General features: G+C 39.7%; 3 protein-coding genes across 11 annotated transcripts in view; 2 read left to right on the top strand and 1 right to left on the bottom strand.

The window, feature by feature from the left end:
* The window catches only part of LOC108040812 (venom metalloproteinase 3), a 48,887-nt gene extending 27,037 nt beyond the window's left edge, over positions 1–21,850 (top strand). The window contains exons 5-15 of one of the 9 annotated variants that reach the window (XR_001769096.2): positions 4,483–4,612; positions 5,140–5,402; positions 6,167–6,271; positions 13,889–14,031; positions 15,098–15,153; positions 16,557–16,683; positions 17,240–17,404; positions 17,466–17,697; positions 17,988–18,067; positions 18,963–19,919; positions 21,031–21,850. Coding sequence is in view for 4 of the 9 variants with exons in the window: in XM_017118433.1 (XP_016973922.1) it covers positions 4,483–4,612; positions 5,140–5,402; positions 6,167–6,271; positions 13,889–14,031; positions 15,098–15,153; positions 16,557–16,683; positions 17,240–17,404; positions 17,466–17,697; positions 17,988–18,067; positions 18,321–19,680 (2,661 nt within the window). In the remaining 5 variants the exon portion in view is untranslated. Of the gene's footprint in view, positions 1–4,482; positions 4,613–5,139; positions 5,403–6,166; positions 6,272–13,888; positions 14,032–14,201; positions 14,255–15,097; positions 15,154–16,556; positions 16,684–17,239; positions 17,405–17,465; positions 17,698–17,987; positions 18,068–18,320; positions 21,007–21,030 lie in introns of those variants that run through there. The other 8 variants (XR_001769094.2, XR_001769092.2, XR_001769093.2 and 5 more) reach the window with 8 other exon arrangements.
* A 90-nt stretch (positions 21,851–21,940) lies between these two features.
* On the bottom strand, positions 21,941–22,630 carry LOC108040818 (transmembrane protein 14 homolog). The gene is made up of 2 exons (XM_017118443.2): positions 22,476–22,630; positions 21,941–22,410 (listed from the first exon to the last, which is right to left on the bottom strand). Exons 1-2 carry the CDS (start codon positions 22,549–22,551, stop codon positions 22,148–22,150), a joined length of 339 nt encoding a protein of 112 aa, XP_016973932.1. The 5' UTR covers positions 22,552–22,630; the 3' UTR covers positions 21,941–22,147.
* A 363-nt stretch (positions 22,631–22,993) lies between these two features.
* On the top strand, positions 22,994–25,034 carry LOC108040815 (protein preli-like). The gene is made up of 3 exons (XM_017118441.1): positions 22,994–23,364; positions 23,438–23,815; positions 24,180–25,034. Exons 2-3 carry the CDS (start codon positions 23,501–23,503, stop codon positions 24,573–24,575), a joined length of 711 nt encoding a protein of 236 aa, XP_016973930.1. The 5' UTR covers positions 22,994–23,364; positions 23,438–23,500; the 3' UTR covers positions 24,576–25,034.
* Positions 25,035–25,673: the final 639 nt, after the last annotated feature.

The raw sequence follows: 25,673 nt of genomic DNA, 5'->3' as shown, positions 1-25,673 counted from the left end.
AGAGCTGATAAATAATAAAATCCAAATAAAATTGATGAATATGCATCATCTATGAAAGACAAAAATCAAACATTTACAATGCAAAACCGCACTCAGATGGTAGACTACAGAAATGTAGATAAGATTGATGGAAAGATTGATTCTTTGGTATCTGAGTGGTAGGCACACACACCCATTCGGTCAACCTTGGGAGGCCTTCACTTCTGAGACACTTCTAAGTGCAAGGATAACCTGCGATCAGTCAGTCAAACCCGATTGTGATGTTGATGTCGACTCCACTTGACTTTGACATGCGACTCGAACTTCATTAGGCCTGGCATTACCCATACGCCTGCCTGGCTACCTACCCACTTGGCGATACTTTACTATCTGGTTGGAGTTATTGGAGCGGCAACTTGAAAGATTTCCCCCTAACCCCTCACTCTATTCACATTGAACTTGCTGCTGCATCGACGCACCAAACATCGCAACAAATTATACCGAAAAAAAATGGACAAGAACCAAAAAAAGACATGGCAAAGTGCGTTCTAGTGGCAGATACATTTTGTGAGCAAATTAATTTTGATTGCTTGTGATTGCAGTCGAGCGAGAACCGCTGTGTGGGCCAAGTTCTTAAGCCACTGACCATGGGCGGTGGCCACTGTGCTGTTCGCCTGAATTTTATTCTTTTATAAATATTCATTGACCAGCCGGAGCCACAGATACAGATACATACACAGAATCCATAGTTGAGTGGGCTGCCAGAAGGTGGGCTCGGAATATTTTTAACGAGCTGCTTTATGTAAACAAACTGTTAACACGGCAGGTATCTCTCAGTCATACCAACTCGCTATCAAGGTATTAGTATCCGTTCTTGTTCCCATTGTCGATTGTCGATTGTCGGTGCCGTAGTTTACGACTACATGCACTCGCATTGAACAGCGATCTTAAGAGCCGATTAGATTTAACCTTGACCAAGATGATAACCGAAAAAAATATAAAACATCGAAGGCACACACCTTAACGCATTTCCATTGATGCCGCATCGAAAAGAGCATAATTATTGCTTCAAATCAAGGTTTTTAGAGCGACTGCTTAGCACTTTAAACGTGTGAGATTTTCATATAAATGACACCCAAATACGTAAATAATTTTTCTGTTTCATTTGCATTTGAATTTGATTTTTGGGGGATCACATTCATCGCATAAGACAGACAGACGACTTCTTTTCCAATTAACATCCATTTTCTGGCAGCTTTGGGCAGTAACACCATCGAGTTCAGCAAACAGCAATAGTCATGACTATAATGATGATCGCCGCTCCAACTCCTTCGAATGTTCGTGTCATGAATTTGCACAAATTATGCTAATTTCCCAAAATTACAAACCGCAAAGTGATTTTGTTGTATTGCTTTATTTGCCGCTCCTGTGTTTCGGTGTCTGCCAATTTTTTGGTATTTGCACATTCGAACGCTTTGATGCTCTGGGCAGAGCCAAAAAAAATAAAAAAAATAACAGCTGAAAAACAAATACGAAAAGGTGTTAATTTTGATTGTAAGTAAATTTTTGGTTCAGTGAACTCTTTTGTGGCGTGTCACATTATGCAACCAACCGACGTTTGCTGATTATCTGCGATCATTGTGGAGGAATATTATAAAATGATTTACATTTAATTGAATAAAGGAATAAAGGAAAGAGCGAACGAAAATATCATCACAAATCAATCAAGCTCATTGTCGGTCGATTGCAATCGCTGGGCGTTTCTGCAGGTGCCTATCGTACTTGTCTATCTGTATCTGACAGATACGCGCACTTGTTCGTAGTAATGTGTGAAAGGCCGCCAGAAACCGTAACTGAAAAAAAGCACTCGTAAATGTAATTCCAAATCAGCTCTCTGCTCCTGCAGATATAACAATCGTGTTGTGGGTGATTACATAAACAAGACAACTCGGACAACTTTATTTTGGGCCAGCCGATGGCCAGAGCTAAAAGCTGAAAGCAGATACTCGTAGCCAATGGATATTTGGTGTGTAAGCTGCGTGATTTGAAAGCAATTTGCTGTTTTCCCCCTCGTAACCCCATGCTTTTATCCCCCTGCTCCATCTGAAATCGGACAACGTGTAATTGGCATGCCAGCACTTGCCGACAGGCGGAAAATTATAAGGTCCATGATTATCTTAAGATATTTGGATGTTAATGTTGGCCATGCTATGGGAAAAAGAGCAGGAAATATGGTTGTAGATTTCTATTATGATATTAAAGATTTATGAAAATATGGCCGGATATTCTAAGTAAATCTTAAAGCAACTACCTTAAATTAAATTAAATTAATCGATTTAAAAAACCCCCAGTTCCATTTGATTTATGTCCACATGCTTAAAACTTACTGCCTTTCAAGTTTCGAGAGTTTGGCCATTTCCGAATACCAAGTAAAAGCTTTTTATTTCGCCTACAATCAACAGGCAATTACTCCACCAAACTTTCAACAAATTAAGCAAAGCATATAAATTGTTTTCAGTTAATTTATTAATTGCTTTTTTTCGCATAAATTGCGTTCAAGGCAAGGCGTTTGGAAAATTACAGCCTATCACAGTTGGGCAGTTACATAACACATGTACCAGAACTCTAAAAGCGAGACAAACTTTAGTTGAATAAACAAACGTTAAGTAAGTCTGAAATCAGCACAGCACACGCCCAAAACGCCTTGGCTACGTTTTTTTTTTACTGGCTATTTGGTGGAAATGCGGAAAACGCAACTAAAGTGGAACACGAAAAATTTGTTACTAGCACTCGGTTAACTGCCACATGCCGAGAAAAATTGCAGCCAGTCGCGTAAATTAAAAGATCTGCTAACAAGGCAAATAAAACTAAATTCGTAGCCAAAATAAATGTTGTTTAGTGTTGGTGCAAATTCAGAATTAATGATTATCTCAGTGAAATGTGAAGAAATCGGAGGTAAGCAATGAAGTTGTTTGCTCAACTTGTTGACACCTTCTCTGCTGTCAACTGACTTTCAATGTGAATGCCAGGCTTTTATGGCGCACATTTATCATACGCACTGTGTGCCAAAAGCCATTTAAGTGTCGCTAACTCAAATATTGATCATAATTCAAGTGCCCAGCGATGCTGCAACGGGTGAAGTGAGAGGCTGCTCCAACAATTTCCAATCGCACTCGATTTGCATATGCACACCGCAAGAAAATGCATATTAAATTGTGATTAAATTTGATATGTATATATTTCAAAGCTGAAAAAATCAAAGCATTATTGTTGTACAAGGACTAAACAGATTTTAAATATTTTATATATCCAAATATTATTAAAACTAGGTAGTTTTTCTCAGTGGTAAGTCTGTTTGGCCCATGTCATCTGTGGCAATTTGTTGCTTGGCTTTGCCTGCAATTTGTTTATGGCACATGTCGTTGTTGCTGTTGCTGACATTTAAGTAAAGTCGCGTGTGCGAGGACATTGAACTTTGCCGTTTTGTATTTGGTTTGTTTGATTTTTTTTCGGCATTTTCAATAAATGCTCAAAATATATTGAGAGCAAAATCAAGTTCGTTGCCTAAGTCATTTGTTTGCCTGATTTGTAACGTTTCTGTTTCCATACACTTTCATGGGAACACTGAGTTGATCAGTTAACTTAAATGAATTCCCATAGATTTCAGTCGGTATAAGCATTAGATAAATTTTATCTGCAAGTGACTCAGCTTAAGAACAATTACAGTTCCATTTCCGTAATAGATTTTATGTTAAACATGATCTCAGCTGGTGGCCAGTTCTCGCAGTAGCTCCACTGTCCAAACAGCTCTACTCACTGTTAATATTTTAATTATAGCATTATTGCCGAGACTTAATTAGCCCTGATCACGCCTAGTGCCAAGTGGGTGTTCGTTCGATGATCGATAAACAAAAAGCCAATTAAAACTGAAACGAAATCTTAAGCAAATTGAATTGAAAGCATTTAGGTGTCTCAAATGTTCAGTCAAACAATTTAGTAGCTAACCTTTTTCAAGGTTACCTCTGCTGCTGGCTCTGTTTTACTCCGATAATTATTGCAATTACAGAGGCGATAAAAACGAACCGAGAGACCGAGAATAGTGTGGAAACATTGCTTATCTAGATCGCAGATCATTTGCATAAAATGTTCAACTATGCAAATTGCAGCTAATTTTTATGACTTGGCCAGCGTCATTCAAACGCAACTCATATTCATATGGCTATTCATAACGCCGAGTGCTGGCCAAGAATGTTGAGTAGAAAAAAAAGTTCAATAAATTATTTAAAATGTCTGCCCGAAATGGAGTTCGCCGGTGTCAGTGGTTTGACAAATGTCCGTTGGAAATTTAATGCTATTATGCCTGCTTGTATTAATTGGTATTGGTCTGCCAACGAAAGAACATACTTCCATAAATCCTCTACGATTATGTAATACACCCTAATGCAAGCTGTGCCTCCAATTAATTAGCTCTAATCTGTCATTTTCTCCTTTCTCTATTTGCAGGAGGGCAGCATCGGTCACGATCTGGTGATCAAGCCCTTGCCGCACGAACTCAGTCCCAATCCCGAGGAATCCCATCACATCATCTACAAAAGAGAGGCATCCGCAGCAGAAGACCAACTGAGTGACTTTGGTGAGATACAAAATACGATCCCCTGAGAAGCAGGCTACGTTCTTAATGGGCGCATTGACCTCTAGAAAGCCATAGAAACGAAACCCCGGTCTAAGCCATGGCACATAAATCTCGGTCCCCAGATCGACGTGATGCCGATAGCATTTCCTGCTCGAAAAAAATATAAAAGAAGTATATGCAATCACAAAAGCCGAAGAGTTCAATGTAACAATTCGCCCTTCACTGAATGCATTTACCCCTGCTGCCGTTGTGGTGGCGCCAAAATTCCAATGATAATCACTATAAAATTATTTATTTTATACCTGGTATTTCTCACCCGCCGAATTCTTATTTTTTCACTGTCGGTTTTTGCCGAAATGCCCCAAAAAATTATACCCAATACAGTTAAATGTCCGGCTACCTGACTTGCCAGCTTCTTATATCATAATAAAGACATTCCACCACTCGATTTTTACTTAATTTTTGTTTAATTCGCCATTTCCGGTTATCGTTTTTTTTCTCTCCTCCGTTTTTTTTGTCGGGTATAGCCTTCATGGAACCTGATGATCTGCTGGCCAGCGAAAATCTTGAGAGATTGCAACGCCGCCAGCATCGCAGTCGACGCAGTGCGCCCAAAAGTCCCGACTTCGAGGATCTGAACGACGAGGACGAAGGCGCTTTGGAGACGGAACCCCAGGTGGCCGAATCCCGGACTCGATCCCGCCGCCAGGCCCCGTACATCATCTATCCCGAGGTCTTGGTTATCGTCGACTACGATGGCTATCGGCTGCATGGCGGCGATAATTTGCAGGTACGTGTGCGTGACAGGGCCACAAAAAATGGAGAAAAATATGGTAAAAAGAAATTAAAAGTCGGTGCCTCGAATGAAGTTGTTTCGGCAATTGCAGACAGCTGGAATTGAGATTGGGATTGTCTCTGCGTGTGTGCGGATTTTCGACCGCGATCCAATGCGATGCCGTCGCACCCAACCCAACCCGGAGGGGATTTCAAAGTCTGAGGATTTGTAAAAGTTGTTTTTTGTTGGTTTCTCCGTCGCTACATGTGTAGATATTATGCGAGACATAAGACATATGCTCGTATTGATAGATAGGTCTGGTTGTGAATGAGACTCGAGTCCCCAAAGGGGATTATATTGGGGTGAATTGGGGATTTATTAATGCAATATATTTTATTAGAGCACTGGCTGCAACTTGGCCAGAAAAAGTAATATCAGAAAAGTAATTTAAGCGGATAAATTATTTTTGTAACTTACAACCAAGTCTTAAAATGTATTAGCCTCAACCAAATGCTCAAGTTCTAAATCAGTACTCAGGAATAGTTCTTTATTTATAGCTTCTCAACCAAGAGATGCCGAAACATACAATTTAATTATTATGCACATCACTCCCGCTCAAGATTTATTTGTTTGCCTGATCTGGGTGCGTTCTAGTTGAATACCTAGAATAGCCAGAGATGCGGCTCAGATGAAAGTCCTATGGTGATGGACTAGTCTGACAAAGACAAACGTGCATTGTACTCAAACTTGAAGTAACATAACTTATATCTCCACTTCAGGTCAAACGTTACTTCATCTCATTCTGGAACGGAGTCGATCTGCGCTATCGTCTGCTGAAGGGGCCAAGAATACGCATCAGTATTGCCGGCATTATTATTTCAAGGGTAAGTACACAGAAAAATTAATAATTAATTTTTGGGCATTTTAAAATTTGGAATCCCTTTTTGGCATACAGAATTTTTAGTTTAAAAATGTTTTCCCATGTGAAATTGCCAGGAAAATCCTATTGATAACATTGTGAACTCTTTAAATTATTTTTTAAACTTTACTATCCCAATTTGGTTATTTAAACATTAGTTTTTAAAAATCTAAGGAAGCACTACTCTTTTAAATGCACTTTTAATTGGCATAGTCATTAAAAGTAGCCTTTAAGAATTCCGTTTTTTCGTTTTCTTTGTGTGCTTTAAGCCACCTCCTTTTAATGCCCCTCCAGGCAGATCATTACACAATCGCAGCAATTCAACTTTCATTTGGCTAATTGAGTAATCCATTTTGGAAGCTAAACTTTAACCCCTGGCCAAAATGGGTCTTGCCAATCGGGGCAGCTCTCCTTCGAAACCCAAGTAGCCGCAAGCTAGCCCAAGCAACTCAGTTCCAAATGAACTGTCACGATCTGGGAATCTGGCAGGGAAAAACTGGCAGAAAAACATGCAACGCATGCGCTTCGATTCGTTAGAAAAAATGTGAACAATCAATTTGGTTATTTGCTCGACCATAGCAAACAAAAAGCTAGGCCAACAAATTTTAACAAGTTTTTTACCAAGAGCGCTTACTCGTGCCTGCTCTCTGAGCCTGGCTAAATGTTTTTCTAGAAATTAGCAACTAAAATATTTTATGGGCACGCGAATCGAGTTATCCAAAAATCGTTGGCTTTAACCTTCTGGCACTGTTTTGGGGATGGCTAAGATATCCTGAAATGAGTTTTAAGATGATTTTAAATGCTTTAAATTGGTTATAAACCGAATTCAGCTGATTTAGTAAATTAGTTGTGCAGCGTTTAAAGCCCTCGAAGTAATAAATAAAGCAATCATAAAAGCAATTTTAAACTAGTTTGTAGAAACCTCAAAGAAATAATTATACAAATCATAAAAACTACTTTAAGCTGGCCTCAGTCAAATATATTTAGAAGCAGGTGGTACAATACCAATAAATTAGAACCTCAAAAAGAAATATGAGTAAGGGCCATTAAAATGTATCTTTTGTTTCCGCTTACATCAATTTTTGCTGTCGTGAGCGATCTCTTTGAACCCAGCTAACATCTTTCACTTATCAACATTCAACTAATTTGATTGCATAAGTGAAAACCATAAAACACTTTGACAACATTATAGCATCGTGGATTCGTTTTGTCTCAATATTGCGGGCCGAAGAGACTTTCGGTTAGACTTTCTCACACAAATCAGTTTGGCGTTGGTTCAGGAAGCCATTTGTCGACGTTGGCCAAGAGAGAGTGGGCCAAGAAAGTGGAAAATTGGCACAGACTGGGATCTGCGGCTGCTCATGGTGGTTCACCTGCACAACAGTTGCATCAAGCTGGCTGCCCACACGACAACTCCACATCGAGGAGACAACGATGTCGACGGGTTACCCTAAGTACGTCAATTGGCTTTGGCTTTGGTTTTGGCTGTTTTGCTATTTGGCTTTGGCTTTTTGGCTCTAACAGTGGAGGCAAAAAAAATTATTTTCAGACCGCATAAATAATGCAACAGCGCCTGCTGCAACTGCGTGTTGGCCGTGGTTACATAATCTAATGGGCCACGCTAACTGCAGTCGGCAGTTGACTCAGATCAGATTTTTTCGGCTGGCATGTTTTTATTTTCCTCTTTGCCCAATTTCACACAAGCACACTAGACTTCCTCTTCTATGCCCACACACACACACACACACACACAGAGTCGCCAAAATGCGTATCTGGTGGATACGGGTACATAATGTATCTTAGCATCCGTCGCTAAACATTTTTTCATTTTTTGCGACGCTAATTAATGTTGCTGCGGCCAAGTGAGAAATGGAAGTCGGGTAATTACTCAGAATTTGAATTGGGCAACAAATTATTGGATACACATATCCGATAAGTCGACGCAATGGAAAAACAAGAAATCTGAACGAATTTATTGAATTTTTGCGTCACTTTATCGGAAGAGATTGGGCTGATAAATTGTTTGGTCAACAGGAGCTCGTGCCGATCACTTTACATATTAAACCATAAAATATGAGTGCGAATTTTTCGAGTAAAAAAAAAAACTAAAACAACTTGACCCCAATGCCAGCAACAAAACACCGAAAGCCAATCGTTTATTTCATAAAACAAAAAGCTAGCAAATGCACGAAATCCCCAAGTCACATAAATTAATCACCCATTGACAAATAACTAAGAGAATTACTTAGCCCACAACTGCAGAGATCTACGAGAGTTGTTCAATTAATTGATTCTAACTGAGACTCGAAAAATAAATAAATAAGCCGCAACAAAATGACAACAAAACGCTGAAGCATTAATAAGCCATAAACTGCGTAACTCAACTGAGTTTCGAATGGGGTCCGAAGGCGTTAAAAACTGCAAGTCGAGCCTGGTTAAAATCATTATTTTTTTTTCCGCAGAGGCAGAACAATGAGCTCTGAGATCGAGTGCCAACCCAGTTACTTTTAAAAGGCAACCGTGGCTAAATCAAAAATTCTAATCAAGTGGCCAGCACTCAAATTACACTTTGCCAGGGGAATATTAAATGGTTTTTTAGTATAAATGGGTATAAGAGGGTGTATTTGTTGGAGAGAAGTTCATAAAAGCCCTTTCAAATAATTAAAATAAAGTTATTGGCAAAGAATGGAATGGTAATGGTGAGAAATTAATGTTAGTAAATCATCAAATTATATTTAGCAAGAGGCTTAAGACCAAATCCCACTGCGAAACCCAATACTAAGTAACAAGCCGTCGAGCTTTGACATATTTCTCCATGTTCGCCACACGATACGCACCTAATAAATTGCGCATACGCAACGTTGCCGCAGTTGGCCGCATTGAAATATGTGTGTGGCGCAAGCGCAGCGCCAATGCGTTCGACACTTGTAGCAGACAGAAGGAAAAAGGGGAGCAAAGACAAAAGGGGCCGGTTGTTTAACTTCTAACGGAAAGTTGCCCGCAATTAATTAAAATGTTAATTAAATGTCACAGATAAAAGTTCAAGTCAAGTCGGTAGCCGACTTAAGCTACCCCCACGCCAATTCTGATCTGCGCACTGATCTGATATATAGTGTTGGCTTTATAAATCTATATCTATGGCTTGTTATGATCACCTGCACAGTGCTATCAGCCCAAGGAATTCAAGCCACTTGATTAATTGATCCGCTTGGGTGGAGCCAAAGAAAAGAGTCGCGTTTTCATTCCCATTCCTCGCCAGAATTCTGGTAATTGAGAGCCGGGGCTATCCCAATTTCAGCGCCAATCGACATTCTCCACTCGCCTCTTATCTCAACGACTCTATCTAAAGTGCCACAGAAATGCCAAATAATGCATAAGAGACACACCCAACGGACCGAATGATACAAAAGTCTAGCTGCCTTTTGCCAGTTCTCATATTTGCAAGTTGTCATAACAAATTCCTTGGCTAACGAAGTTGGGCTCCAAAAAAGTTCGGGATAGGGCACGGCCAGGTGTTGCCCCCAGGGCACATTTCTCGTACTCCCAGACCCATATCCATTTCCATTTCCATATCCATATCCACATCCATATGGGCCCGTGGTATATAGAGTGCCGGTAGCCAAAAATGCAAGTGCCAGACAAACATAAATTGCAATAATGCAAATGGAAACGCGAAGCGAAGCTCAGACAGAGCGACAAGCAAACAAATAAATAAATAAACAAATAAAAAGCTGGCCAGGGGCGCAGTTGGAAAAGCCGGAAAAGTCGCCGGCAATTGAGGGGCACTTCAACACCCTAACGAGAAATAGTTGGTAATTTATCAAAAGACTTCGACTTCAACTACGGTTGGCCAGCTTAGATACAAGTAAAGCTTAGAGACGGAGTAGCGCAGTTGGAAAAGCCGGAAAAGTCGCCGGCAATTGAGGGGCACTTCAACACCCTAACGAGAAATAGCTTTTTTGAAAAATGGTTCAACTTGTTGCAGCCTGGTTCCACTGACACATATACCAGCTACACTTTAGCCAACTCCATCATCATCATTTCTTGGTAAATTATTTATTTTATTACTCAAACACAAATCAAAATAATTGGTCATTCACATGTCAAATCGAGATATACATCAGCCAGAGGTATTAGCTAAGATGATGATGCTGAAATATTTATCAGGGGAATAAACCATTCAAATATATTTTATTGTGAGACGTTTTAATAGAGTTGTTTTTAATAAAGTCCCAACATTTTATTGAACAATTAGTTTAAATAATTTTCTTAAATTATTTGGCTTTTTATTGGGATTATCAAACCATTAGTTATATATTGTTATAAAAAATATGAGCTTAAATTGATGTTAAATTCGTAATGATGTTTTTAGTTGAGCAGGTCGTCAGATATTGAAAAGGGGTAAAAGCGTATAAATATCAACAGAAAATCATGATTGAACATGATTGAAAACATGATTGACCTACAGAAAAAAGCAATTAAAATATTGTCTTTAATCTTAGGTAAAACTTAATTTGTTAGGCTTTGGGATGACATTCTTCTAGCTTTTTGAAGCAGCTTCTTCATCAGCTTACTATGCCTGCTTTTGAGGGTATTGGAAATTGAAAAGTATTCCCCCATATCTTGACCCAAAAGCCTGTCGACTCTGTGGGTGGTGGCCCGATCCGGCCGCCTGTCGCCCAAGTCCGACTTATCCGCTGTGTGGGCGCCGAAAGTCAAAGCGTATGTCATTGGAGGGGGCGGAAGGGTGGTGGGTGGTGGGTGTGTGTGTGTCCGAGTGGGTGTGAGCCGCCTTGGTTGTCCACCCCACCACCCTGTTGGATAGTTTAGTGAGCCTTGCGAAATGCTAGAAATTACAGGCAATTGCATTGACAGTTTTATTTTATTTTTTTTGCAGCCGTAAGATTTATTTATGTGACCGGCCCAGGGAAAGGAGCTGAAAACCTGAGCCCCAGTTGTGACTGGAAAATTAAATTAAAATATAACATTTTGCTTTTAATTACGCACAAAAGGCTATTGCAAAACTGTCGCGAAGCTTTAGTTTATTTTTAATTTTTGGGGGAAAGGCAAACCGGTCCCGGTTTTAGTGGCTTGGTTACATTTTAGGTCCTACTGACAGTTTCTTTGATAAGTTTTTGCTTTTGCCTTTTTGTACGCCGATTATTTGACAAATGTTTTTTTTATTTTTGGCTTGCAACGTTGAGGGGTAAGCGCTGCAGAGTTTGCCACTTGCATTGTGCAATCTGTAATCAAAGATGTGCCAGGTCATCCATGGTCCAGTGGTTTGGGGAGATTGTGGATTGTGTCTGGGAGACACTCTATTTGTCTGGCTGGCCTGTCTGTTGGTGGTCTACCTCTGTCTAAGGTTTGTCTTTCCCATGCCAACTTGTGTGACGTTGATGGCCATGTATGGTCGCGGCTGGGAATCGCACAGGTTGAGATCTGGGCAAAGAAATAAGCCGCAAAACAATTAGTTTGCATGCCGGCTGGATTAAGGAAGCAGTTTCTAAACTTACGTAATATAAAACAAATAATAGTTTGAAAGTAGCAATATTTACTCAATTTTCAAATGAAACCATGAGTAATTTCAATTGCTTTTCGCCTTTGAACAACTTACAACTCCAATCAAGCTCATCAGCAAACAACTTGAGTGAAGCATCTTCAACATAAGACAGAGACTGCTCTAATAAACCACTCAAAATGCAATTCCACAATAATTATTTGTAATTTCGTAGATTCCAATCTAAGCCAGTTGCCTTTCCCACTCGGCCCAAGGCCACAATCGAAGCATTTAAAATTCTTGATAGTTTTGTCTATCGAAAAGTACCAAAAAAAAAAAAACGACTTGAATTTTGGCTTCTTTCTGGAGAACGACGTGCCCGCACTTTTAAATGATCATTTTGTCAGGTCGTCCAAAAAAATTGGACAGGAATGAGGCAGAAACGAAACGGATAGACTTCGAGTGCGGACTGTTAATGTTGGATGGCTACAGATTTAGATTATGGCTCAGATACAGATACACCCAATCGAGCGGATAGGTTTTGCATCTCATTTGGCAATATACAGATTTCAAAACTCCGCTGCTTGTTGATTTTCAGATCACTTTGTCAGACTCTGTTCATTTCCTAGACATCTGCTGTCTGTCCGACTAGTTGGTAATTTATCAAAAGACTTCGACTTCAACTACGGTTGGCCAGCTTAGATACAAGTAAAGCTTAGAGACGGAGTATCTCCGAGATTGTTTTCCAGTTGGCAAATGGCTGCAAATCAAATGTGTCAACCGAGTGCGGTTTGTCACTTAACTTTGGTTTTATCACCTGCACCTCCGGTGGAAACTGGAAGTAGAAACTGCAACTGGTTCGGGCACACAGATTAGCTCTAAAGCCGTATTAACATATTGATTTGCCTAGGGCTCAAAGTGATTGACAATTGTGTTATTTTAATTTATGTAGCTGTCACTTCGGTAAATCTAAAACGCCCCTTCGGTCACGATATGAGTGCTTACGTACCCGTGGATTTACGAGTGCTGAAAGTTGCCCTCGGATGTACACAGCTGATGAAATTGCCACTGCAGCGAGCAATCGCAACTGCAACTGCAACTGCAACAGCAACTGCAGCTCCAATTATGCAACGCACAATTGCAACTGGTTTTTCAGTAAGGCAGCCTAACAATAAAAAGCAACGAATTTCCAAAGGAAACCCACACGACTTTGACTTTGCTTGGCTTGAACATCATCTGTACACTTTGAAAAAATTAAGTTATCAAGATAATAAATACTATTATTAATAAGTAACATCAAAGTCCTTAAAATTATAAATTAACTTTATTTCTGTCTTTAATTTCACATATACCAGGTATCAATTCATAGCTGTTTGAAAACCACATAGAGATCTTTAAATAAATTCCAATTTCAAACGATCATAATCTAAGATCTAATTTTTCTGAGTAAAAAGTTTTAGATCCCAATGAGATTTTTGTCCTAATTAGGTATATCATTTTTCTATGTGCACCTAATGACGATCATCTGATGCCTTGGCTTATCGCTAGGCTCGGTTTTAGCAGCACGTTTTTCACGTTCACTTGATTTCCGTTTCGACTTCGGTTTCCAGCTTCATTTTCACCGACGAATGGGCCATAAATATTTCACTCGGAGCTCTTTTCATTCGCTTCGTCTCATTCATTCAAATGCCAAATCAGTTGCATCATCGCATTGAAAGCTTCCTTGGGGCGATTTTGTCGAATATTTTGCAATTTTCACTACCTGATGACGGCCTACTGTATTCTAATGTGGGTCACAGGGTTCAATGGGGCTTTATGAGCCATAAATGCCAGCGCCAGGGAGAGACTTAATGGGTAATATTTGCAATGATCAAAGGAAGGAATGGGAAGGTAACCCGTTGGTTGCCACATGGTTATTAAGTTTAAGTGCCTTTTAAAAAGTTTTTATTGATTTGTTTAGTATTTTATTGTTATACCTTCTAGGCTAAAAACCCCTTATAGACTTTAGATAGAAAAATATAATTTCACGGTGTTTTTTTGTACCAAATTCATCTAGTAACCTAAAATTGTAATCTTTTTCAGGGTCGTGATGCTACTCCCTATCTGGAACGTAATCGTGTGGGTCGGGATGCCATCGATTCGGCTGCTGCTCTTACGGACATGGGAAAATATCTGTTCCGGGAACGTCGACTGCCCGTCTACGATATTGCAGTGGCCATAACGAAGTGAGTGTGCGGGAAATTGGCCTTGTTACCACCTTGTGTTTTGTGTTCTCGTTGCAGTATCGACAGCAGATTTCTCTCCGCGCGATTTTACTCCTCTTACCCTTTTAAACCTTTCCACTTTACCAAAGATTTTCCAACAATACCTATATATAATGTCTACTTGTGTCTAGGTATGATATGTGTCGCAGGCGAAAAGGAGGTCGTTGCACCAAGGGCACAGCGGGTAAAAAGATTTCCAAGAAATTCCAATCAAATCCTAGACGTAGACTCACGACACTCATACATTACACATAGATAAACACCTAGAACCAATGTCATTGCGGGTGTTTAACATATTTTAGTCAGTTTTTAGTTTGCACCACTCGAGCTACATGAAACACTGCCAAGAAAAACCGAATAAGTTGACTAAAACTGCGTGTGGGTCTTAATAAATTACTACCACAATTACACGATACACATACTCACAAAAAACACCGAATTTACAACATTTAAGCCAAGGAAAAAAGTTAATCTCGAAGCGTTAAACTAATTTGAGTAGCGGATCGGGCCATAAAGCATACAACCGGTTGAATTATTTAGTATATTTTATCTGCTTTAAGGTCTCATTGGTTGAAGCAAACATTTACATCAAGATTTAGTATTAAATTGTGGTTTATGCGCCTAAATTATTGGATTCTCCATATGGAAAAAATAACCCAATTAGTTTATCTTGAAAGTTTATTGGATATAATTATGTATTCTTGCATTATATTTACTTTAAGGTCTCTGCCAGTAGATATTTGATTTCTTAAGACTAGATATTTAGTTTTTTTAGCCTTAAAAAGACTTCGGTTCTCCGAAGACAGGATTCTTCTACTTCTTCTCTTGCTCTTTACTCTAAAACTGCAGGCAGCCCAAAATATTGGCCCGTAATTGCCAGATATTTAATTGGGCTGGGCCACAAAACGACAAAAAACAAAATCGATCAAACACCAAGAGGGGATAATTGATTAAATGAAGCTAAAAACCCCCCGATCGAAACCAAATCTAAAATTTCTACGCATTTTTGAACAATTTTCGCCCGCAGACTTGATATGTGCCGTCGCACCTCCGCTTATGGTGAATGTAATCGCGGTACCGCAGGTAAAGACCCAACCACTAGCTGGCAATTTGTTAGCCAACATTTGTACAGATAAATGCGAAAATAAGAAAAAATGATACAAAAAAGAAACACAGAAGTTAAGCAAACGCGTTAAAAATAAATAACATTAAAGGCGGCCACCGCCGAACCCAAAAATGCGTCGCTCCATCATCAACCAAATCAAGCAAATTTAATTGAATTTCATGCACGTCTCTTTGTCTCTATTTTTATCCTCGCTCCCTCTCTATCTACTGCTGCTCCACCTCTCTCTTTCTGAGATCTGAAAACTATATAATATATGTGTCTTTGTTTGTGTCGCACGCGCCTTTTGTACAGCAAGAAGAACAAGAACAGGAAATGGCTGCGCATGCGCCATCTTGCCATTCTCCTCGAACTGTACTTTTTCCTTTCTGATTCCTAAGAACTTATTCAAATCTGCCTTTTGTACAGTAAAGCTTCTGTGATCAGTGCGCACTGTGCAATCTCTTCTACTCGCATCGATCTGTCTACTTTTGTGTACATATTTTATAATCATCAATGACTGTTTCACAAATCTCTTAAAACAGTGTCGTAATGCATGTAAAAGAATTTCCTGATTTCTTTGCATAAGTACTTATGCACTTTTTGAGAGGTTTGTAAAAAATATGCGGAATGTCTGAACTTATTTTATTATACCAAAATGTTTGTTGTATTGTTGTATTTGCATACACAAAAAAAAGTTTATCAAACTTTCTTAGCCGTTCTGTTGTAAAACATCAACCCATTTAAATAAATCTATAATATCTAAACAAAAATCTACTATTCAGTTTCAGCGGTTAAACTATGAAAAAAAAAGTATTAAAACCTTAAAAAAAAATCTGGAAAGAAGAAAATAACAAATTTTATGTGAAACATCGAATTTTGTGAGATCTTTATATTTAATTGTAATTATAAGTAACTTTAGTTCAACATGACTTTATAACTCAAAAATTGGTTTTGGATTTTCTAACATTGGTCTACTTTTAACAATACAAATACTACCAGATAAGCTACACTTTATGGGCTACAGACACACTATATCTAAGAAATGGTAATTGTGACTAAATTTACACATTAAAATGCACCTACTAACTAATTGCTCTCTCACATCAAATCACAACCACTAAAGCGACCCGCTTCTCCCAGCGGTTACAGTTATTATGTAAAGAAAAAAATTATAATACAATGTTTGAAAGTAAAAAAAAAGAAACAAATTGCTCAGTTGCGAAAAAAAACATTAGATTTTTCATTTAATAACTGCAACGGCGATGGCGACTTGTAAAAAATTGTCAACTTCCTGTTGGACAAGAAACAAAAAAGAAAATGCAACTGAGAAAAACAACCCACTAATTGCCTAATTTCGGTCGTGTGTTTTCTTTCGGAAAAGGCTTCGCTTACGTCGGTGGCGCATGCGTTGTGAACAAGCGACTGGAGAAGGTGAACAGCGTGGCCATCATCGAAGACACCGGCGGTTTCAGCGGCATTATCGTGGCTGCCCATGAAGTCGGACATCTGTAAGTAACCTCGATCACATGACCCTATCCATGCACTCAGAAAAAACACTTTTAGGTTGATCTTAACAGATAAAATTCGCTTTTTAATTTAATTTACCATTGTGATTTAAAGATTAAACTACAATTGATATATATTTATCATGGAAGTACCAAAGATTTAAATGACTTTAACATAAGAAAATATTTTACGGATTAACTATTCAAAAAATGTATAACACATGCAGAATTTGGAATGAATTTTTCTATAAAATGTACTTATTATCTCAAATTGTAATTTATAAATAACAAATTTTGAACTTGTTAATCTCTACACTTGCATTCACTGTTCCCCAAACGGAACCTTTTTGTCGCACTATTTCCACCAGAGCCAAACTCTTTAACGCCCCGAATCCGATTTCATTTGGCGCCCAAGCTAATAAAAACATGAATAATTTCCGCTGCTGTAAACTGGTCATTGAAACTCGTTTGCATTTCCGTTTGACATCATTCGGTGTGCAATTAATCAATTAACATTTTTCCCCCCTCAATCAAAATGTGTCCCATGCTCGTTTCTCAGGTTGGGAGCGGTGCATGACGGTTCGCCGCCGCCAAGCTATTTGGGTGGACCAGGTGCCCAGCGGTGTCGCTGGGAGGATGGCTACATCATGTCCGATCTGCGCCACACGGAGCGGGGCTTCAGATGGTCCGCTTGCACGGTGCAGAGCTTCCATCATTTCCTCAAGTGAGTGATGAGCAAGAAACCAAGATGTGAGATGATTTAATGACTTGGATGTTTTTCGCAGTGGAGATACGGCCACCTGCCTGCACAATGCCCCGCATGAGGACAGCGCTCTGGGTCGATCGCTGCCAGGAACCCTGCTCTCGCTGGACGCCCAGTGCCGCAGGGATCGGGGAACGTATGCCTGCTTCAAAGACGAGCGAGTGTGTGCCCAACTCTTCTGCTTCGACGCCCAGACGGGATACTGTGTGGCTTACAGACCAGCGGCTGAGGGTTCGGCCTGCGGTAATGGTTATGTAAGTAGTTGGGAAACTATGAGGGTAAAATTCCATTGAACGGACAGGCAGTAAACTCCTTTTTCGTTCTAAAATTCTCTTAAGCGGACATTTGTTCCTTTAACCGGACTACTTCTACGTTTTATCTTCTTCAATCATTCCAAATAACCTTTACACCTTTAAACGGACGCGATCAAGATTTATCTTGAAACTATTTCTCTCTTAAGACAACAACATTTTAATAACTTTTTTTAATAACCTTTAACCAAAAGTAAAAAAACACTAACCCGAAAATCTCCTTCAAACCTTAGCACTGTCTGGATGGTCGCTGCACACCACTGCCTTCAAATATCATTCCCGATTACGGACACAACTATCGTTTAGTCTACAAGTGAGTACAGTAAAATAGGTAACTTAATTAGAGACTGTTTTTCCAGTAGTTTTGTTGTGTAAGCTAAGAGTTCTCTTATTACTAAAAATACAAAACAAAAAACACACACGGAACTTTTGAGTTCCAAGTACACGAAAACACTCAGAAAGCAAATTTTTTAATATCCAAACTTTTACACCTTTATACACCAATTCGAAAAAAAACAACAACAATACGCACACCCAAAAACACAACAATCAAACAACAACAATAGTAAAATCAACAACAAGAAAGATGCAGCGGAAGATATTGAGAGTAGTAGTGAGGAGACCGAGTCCCAGGAGGACGAGAATGAGAGTAATGAGGATCAGGATGAGGGCAACACAAGTAGCGAGGAGCAGGAGGCCAATCAGCAGGACAACAAGATCGAGCAGAGCTCTGCCGCTGGCGCCGCTGCTGTGACGTCGCCGACAACCAGCAAAACCACCACGACAACCAGGACGACAACAACCACTGTGAAGCCCAAGTCCAAGTCATTTGGCTATCTGCATCGCAGCCTACCCGAAGGACAATGGATGCAGGATAATGGTGTGCTGGTCAAGACGCGCATCAGCAGCAGTGTCAGCAGCAGCAGCAGTAGCAGCAGTAACACCAATGCTGATCCCGCAGCAACATCAACACCCAAGCCCCGAACAACTACTGCAACAACAACAACCACACAAACACCGAACATATTCCAAATCTATACACACGAATTACGCAAACAAATCGAATACTATTTACACATGCTACAGACACAACAACATGCTACCAAATTGCAACCAGAACAACAGCAACAGCAGTCACAACAACAACAGTCGATAGTTGAAATCCCTTTGGTACAAAAACGCCTTACAAATTATAGTGTTACCAGCAGCAGTAGCAGCAGCAACAACAACAACAGCAACAACGGGGCGAAACAACAGCCACCGAACGCCAAGGATGAGAACCAGAGACAGCAGCAACATCTCCAGGAGCAGCAGCAACTTCAGGATGGGCTGCCCGATGAGGAGAACGAGGCGACTGCCGGCATTCAGAGCAATGAAGCGATTGAGCGGCAAAAACGTAAGTTCCCCACACCACCCACCACAGCAATTGTGTCTGCAACAAGTGCTGCCAAGACATCAGCAACACCCACATCAGCAACAACGACCACCGCCAGACCGATAACAACAACATCATTTCTCGATGCGTACTTTAAAAAACTGCAAGCCTTGCATGACAGTGGTTCGGCCACCACGACAACCACCTCCGTATCATCGTCAGTCAGCTCGGCAACATCCAGCAAGCAGCAGCAACAGCAGCAACATGCACAGCAGCAACAACAGCAGCATCAGCAGCCAGATGGCAGCGCTTTTTTGAAACGTACGCCAAATCGGAGTAGTATTAAGGCATACAAAACTAGTAGTAGCAGTAGTAGTAACAGCAGTAGTCAGCCACAACAGCAACAGTATGTGACAAACTATATTGGCGACACCACAAACAATCTGCCAGCGGTGTTGGACAATAACGGTGATGCGTCGAGCACCACGGAAACCGCCAAGAAACCCAAAATCAAAACACAAAAACTCATACGCCGCACACGAGTCATGTAAACGATCTGAGGATGCGGCAGATAACTCTGATACCAATTATCATAAGCTACTACTTACTGCTAGCCAGAACGAAACACTGATCACAGATCCAGAATGCTGCTTGAGAAAACGAAACATCACAACCATCGAGGGCTCCCCCAACAACATCAAATACAAAACCACTTACACTAAACAAACATCACACACAAGTAAATGCCAAACCGATCGAAACTGTTACCGATTCGTTATCCTTACGTGCGGTAAGCCCAAACCAAATCCAGCATTCAAATCGGGTTCTTAACTCCCCCTAGTAGTCTAAAGCTTTGCCCTAAAGTATGCTACGAATTACAGTAGAGCATGGATGCGCGATAGTTTTAGTAGTATTCTTATCTATTACGCTGCCTGCCCTTTAATAAATAAATATAATCCTGGTTGTTGAGGTTGAAGCAACGAAATGCAAGTGCCGAAACTCATGCGTAATGGTCCATTTAGCTGTAACATGGATTTACCTCGTATTTTAAGCATTTGGCATCTGGCATTGCATCGATCATTCTTAACTTTGTAGTGTGGAGGTGCTTTAAAAGCGCTCCAAATTGTAGTTCTTGAACTTTAATTTTGGCATGAACCTACGAATAATTTAGTATATCATTTCAGTCCACCCGATTCGAAACGTAATCATTGTCTCCGAAAAGCAGGCAGACCTCGATTAGGATATTCGCATTCACACATTCGCAGACCTCATAAAGCATGCTTGAAGAAAATCTCTCATACCACCCTCTATTAAAATCGATTAAAATTGATTTCCACTATTTTTTACGCGGTTATTTTCTCGCTCTATTTTTCCAAAATTGCATCGAACACTCGCCACCACACATTAATAAACAATAAAATCGAAATAGAAACAAATTGGCATTGAAACATGCACACACATACCAGCATACAAACATACACGCTCTTTCTCTCACACCACCACACATGCATACACACTGTTTGATGGCAAAACCAAAAGAAACATCTATAACTGTAGCAATTAAGTATAATATTTGATCTACAAGAATGGCATGGATTCAAAGTCGCATTCTGCATACTAAAAATAAGACAGCAAAATGGCAAAAGTGAAATAAAGTAATTTGGCAATTGGAAACGCATGGAATGGAATACACGCACATACCACACAACCACCCACACAAATCAAAATGGCCGGCGTCTGCAAAAATATATCGTATTTGCATACAAAATAAACCCCAATAAATAGCTCATTGTTTTTGCACGCCCCAGAAATGAGTAGTTTTTAGCTTTATCACTAATTTTCTCTGTTTTTCTTTTTTGTTTCCCCCGTTTCCGCTTCCGTTCCGTTCCCGAAATTCGCAGTGGTTAATTGGAAGCTGTTTCCGTTCTAGTGAAAGTGCAACGCAGCAACATTGGGGAACGTTTGGAACTGGCACGCAGACGTCACTGCCATCGAAATTGGAACAAATGTTTGCAGTTAAAAAGTGTTTTTAGCTAGAATTTATTACTATTATTATCTGTATGAAAAACTATTGATTTGTTGTTAGTTCTAGCCGCAACTAATTTAAAATATTGTCTGTTAAATGCAACTCAAACAACAAAACAAACTTGTTATGTTCAGTACATGCATATATTATGTAATTTAATTTAATGCAAATTCTTGTAAAATAGTACATATTATTCTGTAAAAAGTTCATTTACACACGCTCTTTTGGCAGACAACCTAAATTATTCTTTGACCCACAAATCAATCGAAAGGAAAATTAATAATAATCCCACTTTCCAATGTGATAAACATATATAATTTGTACTCTTTACTTAACAAAATATTTATCATTTTCTTTTAGAAAATTGCTTGAAAGGTCGAGAATTGTTTACTTACTTACCTTGCCGCACTTTGCCTACAAGAAAACTTAATTTGTTCATTCCATTATTGTATTAAAATTATTAGAAATCCAAATTCTAAAAAAAAAAATCATCACTCTACGTTTACCTAGCCTAATGCTCTTTTTTATACATCAAACAAAAAATGTAATAGCTAAGTTTTAGTTGTAGTTAACTGAACATCGTATAATAAATGAAACTGTACATTTATCACACACACAAAAAACAAAATATAATTGTAAGAATAAATATATATAAAGAAAATTTACTTTTACAAAATAGTAAACGTGTTTTGGATTCAACGGGCTTGGTATTTTTGGAAGTGCCTAAAATTATGCTGTTAATTATTCTAACAATAAAAAAGAAGTAAGTATGAAGTCCAGCAAGATAATAAATGAAAAGATAATAAACTTTATTTGTAGCAAGTACAGTTTCTTATCACTAGCTTAGAAAGTGACACAGCGCTATACCAAAGGTCCAATCACCAACTGTAGGTAACTAAATAAAAACAGCAATTAGCAAGAGTATGTAAATGAAGAGTTAAGGTAAAAGTCTCCTGGCAAGTCCAGCATTATGTGCCCATTCGGTTGGGAATTTAGGGAGCCTTTGTAGGGGTGGGCAACAGGTGGCGATTGTAGGTGGCCACATTCTTGACCAAAGCTGCGACAGAGAGCATGCAGACTATGCCGGCAGGCATTAGTTTTCCGGAACGATTCCACCGGGCGCCCATTAATCCGGCCAGGAATAGGGACGTGCCTAGTTGGAGCAGAGGGCGTGGAGTGTTCTGGGAATTCAGATGGGCGCCATAGCCGAGCAGGGCTCCAAAGGCCAAACCCGCTCCCAACGACGGAATGGAACTTAGAAATCAAATGAGGTTGCACAATAGAAAGGGAACCGATATGACCAGGGAGATCTCAACTCACCCGCCTTCGCGAATCCCATAATTCCGCCGGCGGCCACTGTGGCAGCATACACATAACCGAACCAATCCACCGACATTTTGTTTTACTTTTATTTAAATTACTTGGTTATCTTTGTTTTGGTAGCAAAGTGAAGGTGTTAATATGACCGTTGCGTCATATCATAAAAATCCAAACAGAGATTTGAATTATCTGGCATCTCCGTATGGCGATTTTTTTAAACATTGCTACTCCTTATTAAACATCTCAAACGATTATTTGCGCTTATTTTGTATTTGTTACAAAAGATTGCGATTGAAAAGCAGAGTTAAAAGATTTCCATAACCAAACTCAAAAACTAATTAGATTGAGTTACACAAATAATTTAATATGATAAATGAATACTTCCTTAAATTAACCTTTTTAATTAAATTTGTTGTTTGAATTTAAAATTTATTGTACATTTCAGTTTTGAACGATTGTAACAGTTTAGTATTTTCCCACAACGGTATTTTTGGTATTGTTCTGACTTGTACCTTCTGGCCACACCGGCGAGCAGATGTTTCCGGATGGCCTTTGAACAGGCTCAAATTGGAGACCCGAATTGGCTTTAAACCCCGCAAAACCCGTGCAATGAAATCTTGTACCGCCAGGAGAAGGGGGAACTGAAGCTCGAGGCAACGAAGGAAGAGCCGGATAGCGCCAGCATACAGCCAGAAATCGGAGGAGCGGACCCGAACCCGAAGCACCCTGTGCCGGAGTTTGTGACGCAGTTACACAACAAAATTCTCAGTAGGCGCCCAAAAACGGGGCAATTAAAAGCGTTAGCTGAATCAACGTGGATCCACACACACCCACTGCACTCTGGAGCTCTAAGCCCGTAAGACCCCCGATTTTCAACCCCCTCGCGAAGGTACGTCCATCGATCTAAGTCTATTTATAGCCGGGAACATGCGATTGCAATTGATTATCGCTTTTCTTTTTAGCTCAGGGACACGGCGGCTTTCACTTTTTAAAATCGTCGGCGAGTTCATTGGTCAACCTTCGCAATGGTTGTCGCAGCATCCACCTGTCGCACGGAGACGGTCTTCGATTACAGCTGGAAGAACGTGGTGGTCGCCTACTGGAACCGCTACCCAAATCCGTCCAGCGCCCACGTCCTCACCGAGGACACTATCCAGAGGGAGGTGCGCGATGGCAAGCTCTTCTCCCGCCGCCTACTCTCCAAGACGAATCCCGTGCCCAAGTGGGGAGCCCGATTCTACAACAATGTGCCGGTCAAGATTGTTGAGGACTCCGTGCTGGACCCTGTTAAGAAGACCTTCACCACATTCACCAGGAACCTGGGCATGACCAAGATTATGGCAAGTAGCCCCATACCTACTAGGTTATGTTCAGACAATATACATTCAAACCACCTTTTAGGACATGGTAAAAACCTTGATCAGCATATTTAACAATTTGAAAATTAGTTTTATAAATACGTGGTCACTTGGGGTATTTTAACTTAATTTGCTCACCTACTAGGGTTTGTCATAATGTCGAAGCATAAATTAGTAAACAATTTACAAACCACCACAAAAACGTTGATTAGATAAAGTGCATAAGTACAATCATTTTAATCTAGTTCTGGTAAATTTTACCGCAAAGGTGTTTTAGACTACAATTTTCTAATATATCCTCCATAATTAGATATTTATCAGTAACATGTTAATTTTTCTTTTGCAGAAAGTCGATGAAATCGTCATCTACAGCGAGCAGAAGGACGGAAGCACCCTGGCCGTTCGAAGAGCCTACATCAGCTCGCAGGTGTTTGGATTTTCGCGGGCCATTCGCGCTTTTGGGATCGAGCGGTTTAAGTCCAATGGTAACAAGGCCTCCAACGGATTCAACCACGTACTACGGCGCATGTTTCCGCAAAGCCTGCTGGGTGGAGGACACCACCAACCCATGACGGCGACTACCTCAGCTGGGGAACTTGCTGTTGCCACCACCACCACCACAGTCGCCTCATCCGGCAGTCACAACAACACAGGGTCTCTTAAAAGCGCCGCCAAAGTGGGATACGATTTTTTCAAGTGCCACGCCTCAAAGATTGCGCAACTGTTTTCTATTAAGAACTGAGGGACGACATTTTACCCGAGACTCTCTGGAATAGATGTGGTATGGGACCGAGGAATCCACTTCTTCGGCTCCGGAGTGAAGAAACTTGCCAGGACGGAAAGGGAGGCAGAGGCGTCGGATCGGAGGCTGTTTTAAAACATGTATTCCAAAGCAAAAACCAACCATATACTTTGCTGCATTTCATTCCGTGTGTGCGCGAGCCAGCCGGCTGATCAGAACGGAGGCACTATTTGCTGAACACATTTCCTCCATCCTACAAAATTTGACTAGTTATCTTTAGTCGTTTGCATTACATTATTATGTACCATTCTGTTAAGTTGGAAAGAAAACAAAAACAGTGTGTAAAATTTGGGATTTCTATGTAAACTGTTGTATATTTTATTTCAAGAAAATCGCTCACGAGTAGTTTTAAAAATTGTAATTATTAAAATACATCTAGTTTGTTAGAAATGCACGGCATTTTTAACTCTTTTTTATTAAATTGGATTAGATTACAGATTTTCTATCTTTTGACCAAAATTATTTGTTTCCAATCTGTTGTTGTCTGCTGTTGTCATAAAAAATAATCCTTAAGAAATCTTAAACTGATTATATAACTTCTGGCACTATATAACTGCTTACAAATCGGTCAAAAATTTAACAACGTTGAAATAACAAATTATCTCTTTCCAAGTCATCGGAAACTTAGAAATAACCAACATGAAAATGGGTAAAAATTTTGACCAACGTTAAAATGACAATTTTGAATGCAGTTTTTTAGAGAATCAAAACACGAGTCGTAGGAGGTATGCCACTTTGGAATCGGATTAAATTTAGTAAAGTTATGGAATCTAGAAGTCCAATTTTGGGACCACTTTTGTCAAGACATCAAAAACTTCGTAATAACTAACATGAAAATGGGTCAAAATTTTGAACAACGTTAAAATGACCATTTTGAATCCAGTTTTTTAGAGAATTAAAATACAAGTCTTAAGAGGTATGCCACTTTGGAATCGGATTAAATTTGGTAAAGTTATGGAATCTAGAAGTCAAATTTTGGGACCCCTTTTTTCAAGTCATCAAAAACTTAGTAATAACTAACATGAAAATGGGTCAAAA

Source organism: Drosophila rhopaloa, unplaced genomic scaffold, assembly GCF_018152115.1.
Source record: "Drosophila rhopaloa isolate 14029-0021.01 unplaced genomic scaffold, ASM1815211v1 contig_115, whole genome shotgun sequence".
In the NCBI taxonomy this organism is placed as follows: domain Eukaryota; kingdom Metazoa; phylum Arthropoda; class Insecta; order Diptera; family Drosophilidae; genus Drosophila; species Drosophila rhopaloa.
Note: the sequence above shows the minus strand (reverse complement) of the source record. Positions and strands in the feature narration are given on the sequence as shown.